We start from the raw sequence: 3,227 nt of genomic DNA, 5'->3' as shown, positions 1-3,227 counted from the left end.
CCTTAGCCCAAGGCTCACTATAAAATGAGTCCAGTGAATCAACGCATCAGTGAGAGAGACTGCAAGTGAGTGAATAATACCAAACATCCCTGCTCATCCCACATGGCTTCCCACAGCCCCCCAACACTGTCAACTCTGTTGCCTGGGCCCTGCAGCCCTGGTCTCCCTGAAGTACTCACCCTGTGTCCTCCCGGCTGGAGTCCAACCATGTGGCATAGGACAGTGTGCTGGTTCCTCCGCTGAGGCTTGGTCTCCAGCGTCATGGCCATCACCTCACTGCCTGTACCTACCACCTGTACCTGGAGGGCAGGAGTGGGGAGGGCAAATGAGACTAGCAGAGAAGGGCTGGGCCCTGAATCTTTGTAGTCTAAAGCCCCGTCCTGCCCTGCTGCCTTCTCACCTCCTGCACCGCCCCTGCCCCACCCCTGACTCTTACTTGGTAGATCAGGGAGCCGTTTCCTAGCAGTGTAAGGCTGGCTGAGCCCGCTGCACCCGTCTGAACTGGGATCAGGGCATCCGCCCCGCAAAGGACACTTTGCAGGACTGCAAAGGGGAGGGACAGGTGGACGCAGGCTTGCCCCACGGCCATTCACACCCCAGCCCCCAGGATCCCTCCTGCACCCACCCTGGCCCCTCCTCTGGCACTTTGCTGTGCCTCTCATTGTGTGTGCCCAGGGTGCCCGGCTTGACCCTGCCTCACCATCGCAGCTCTGCCTGGCTGCAATGTGTCCACTGATGCGTAGCCCTGGCCCACTTGCCCTCTCTAGGGCCATCTGCAGCTCTCCCAGCACCAGCCAGTCCATCTCCTGGGCTGTCAGGTTGGGCAGCACTTCAGCAAAGCCCGGTTCCTGGGGGCAGAGGAGGGTGAGGTGGGCACAGCAAGAGGCTAGAGCAGGCGGCAGTAAGAGCCAGACCCTCACTCACCTGGGCTGAAGCATTGGCTTGGAGCTCTCGCAGTAGCTTCCCCTGGTGTAGAATCTGGAGCCGCAGGGGAACCTGGGCTGGTCCTGCAACAGGCGTACACATGGAACCTCTGAAAGATGGGTGCTTTCCCTACCCTCCTCACGTGTCTGCCCCATCCCGCTTACCCCCACTCCTGGACTCCAGGAGCCCACGGAAGAGCAGCAGAAAGTGCAAGGAGTCCTCTGTGTCACTGAGAGTGAGTAGGGTGATGCCCCCTATGCCTGGCTGTGGGGGGCCTTCCAGGGTCAGGATGGCACTGAAGGTCTCTGGGGAAGAAAGGACCATGAGAGCCCATCAGAAAGTGCCCCCCTCAGCCCACTCCATTTCTGGGGGCCAAAAAGACTCTGAGCTTCATGTCCAGGAGCTGTTGGCTCCCCTCACCTGCAGCCAGGGCCCGGTGCCGAATGAGAGGTCCCCAGACCTCCCCTGAAGGTTGAGTGGGTGTCACAAGTGCCACATACAGCTGCTCTGCCCTAAGGAGTCGCAGGGACAACCGAGGCACTGCCCGCCACACCCCGCAGACCTGGAGCAGAGAGACAAGAAGGTCCTCTCAGTATACAGGACATGCCTGCTGAGAGGCCCATGTCTGGTGAGGAAGGAATATGGGAAGCTGCCCCCAGGCTCTACTAGGACATGTAAGAAAGGGCCCTGGAACCAGATGCCAGGGTCCAAATCCCAGATCCTCCATTAACTAGCTGTATGACCTTGAACAAATCACATTCTGCTAGTGAGCCTCACTTCCCTCATCTGTAAAATGGGCATCATCATGTCAGTGCCTCTCTCCCACTGGGCTGTTGTGAGGACCCAAGGAGGCAATGTAGAGCATGCTCTCAGCATAGTGCCCAGATGGGATAAGTACTCATAAATGGCATCGTCTCACCAGGCCATCTTGGGTGGGGGCTGCAGGGTGTTCAAACAGGATGCTGCCATTGGAGTCAGAGAAGCGGATTCGGGTAGGGCGGTCCAGCCTGGTAATGAGCATCCCTTGAGCACCGGCTCTGAGCCCGGGCCAGAAGGCTGCTCCAGCCTCTCCAAATCCTCCCTCCCTGGCCCCCGCTGACCCCTCCTCCCTCCTTCCTCTTTCTCACCGCCGGTAGGAGATGGAGAACCGCAGACTGGAGCGCTGCAGCGACACTCGAGCCCGCGCCACCGCTTGCGACCTTGGCCCTGTCAGCAGCGCCACGAAGTCTGCGAGGGGAGGAAGATGTCCCTAGTTCCATCACCCGCTGCTGCGGCCCGGCGCCCGTCACAACCCCAGTTCCTACCCGGCCCCTGCCTACCCGTGTGGCCGTCTCCACGCCCCCGATCCTCAGCTCCTGGCTCCCCGCGGTCGCTGTAGCTTCGGTGCTCTGGGTCGCGTGGATACTCGAAGGCCAGGCCCGTCGGCTGCTTTTCTGGACTGCTGTGCTCTGCACCGAGGGTGGGGGACACGGGTTTCAGGTGGGCAAGGAGAGGACCAGCTGACCGTTCCATTCCGCCCAGCCACGCGTCTCGGCCCTGCCGCCCTCCCCTCTCCGCGGAGCCGGCCTTACCCTGGGGGCAGGTCTGGCAGCAGTGTCCAGGCAGCTGGCGCGGCTGCCCGCAGGCCAGGGTTGGGCACTCGGGTTTGATGTTCTTGCAGCTGACCCTGCCTGCGCCCCTTGCGCGGCGACCCCACTGAGGCTGCTCACAGAGAAGACGGAAACCCGAGTGAGGGCAAGACATCAATTGTTGAAAATCAAAGGCAAGCCGGGAAGGCATCGGACAAGGGCAAGGTCGGCCCACGGAGGCAAGAGTGCTCTGCTACCTACAAGCTGCGCGACTCTAGACAAGTTACTTAACCTCTCTGGGCTGTGCGGTCCCTAGCTGAAAAACGGGAGTAATGATAGTCTCTGTCTAACGTGGTTGTACTAGGAGTTTAGTGAGAGATGAAATGGAGTTGGCTAAGAGCCTGACACATAGTGGACGATCAATAATAGGCAACACCTGAGACTTGAAGGGGGCGCTTCCTCTCCTCTATCCTCCCTCGTGCCTCCTCCGCCAAAAAAAATTATCCCAAATATCTGCAGACTGGCTTCTTTCTCTTCAGCAGCTCCGGGTCCATCCGACGTCCCAAGACCTCAGCGCTCCCCGACCCACAGGGCCCCCAGCCACAGTCTTTGGGTCCACTTACCGCCTCGCAGGCGCAGAGCACGCAGCGCATCACCCCGAAGGGCTCCCCCAGGTCCGGGTGCCACGTCTCGTCCAAGGCATAGACCTTCCCGCCGAAGGAGCAGCCTGCGGGG

General features: G+C 60.5%; 1 protein-coding gene across 1 annotated transcript in view; it reads right to left on the bottom strand.

Annotated features, from left to right (window-relative positions):
* Nucleotides 1–3,223, bottom strand: part of CHRD (chordin) — a gene marked incomplete at its 5' end in the record, with an annotated part of 9,405 nt that extends 6,182 nt beyond the window's left edge. The window contains 11 exons of the mRNA XM_010855714.1: nucleotides 180–299; nucleotides 437–543; nucleotides 701–848; nucleotides 925–1,007; nucleotides 1,089–1,229; nucleotides 1,345–1,486; nucleotides 1,844–1,931; nucleotides 2,052–2,151; nucleotides 2,244–2,372; nucleotides 2,496–2,625; nucleotides 3,116–3,223. Of these exons, the coding sequence (XP_010854016.1) occupies nucleotides 180–299; nucleotides 437–543; nucleotides 701–848; nucleotides 925–1,007; nucleotides 1,089–1,229; nucleotides 1,345–1,486; nucleotides 1,844–1,931; nucleotides 2,052–2,151; nucleotides 2,244–2,372; nucleotides 2,496–2,625; nucleotides 3,116–3,223 (1,296 nt within the window). The remainder of the gene's footprint in view (nucleotides 1–179; nucleotides 300–436; nucleotides 544–700; nucleotides 849–924; nucleotides 1,008–1,088; nucleotides 1,230–1,344; nucleotides 1,487–1,843; nucleotides 1,932–2,051; nucleotides 2,152–2,243; nucleotides 2,373–2,495; nucleotides 2,626–3,115) is intronic.
* Between the last annotated feature and the right edge of the window lie 4 nt (nucleotides 3,224–3,227).

The sequence above is a fragment of the Bison bison genome, unplaced genomic scaffold, assembly GCF_000754665.1.
Source record: "Bison bison bison isolate TAMUID 2011002044 unplaced genomic scaffold, Bison_UMD1.0 scf7180017864367, whole genome shotgun sequence".
NCBI lineage: Eukaryota > Metazoa > Chordata > Mammalia > Artiodactyla > Bovidae > Bison > Bison bison.
The sequence above is the reverse complement of the archived record's forward strand: the minus strand, read 5'-3'. Positions and strand labels throughout refer to the sequence as shown.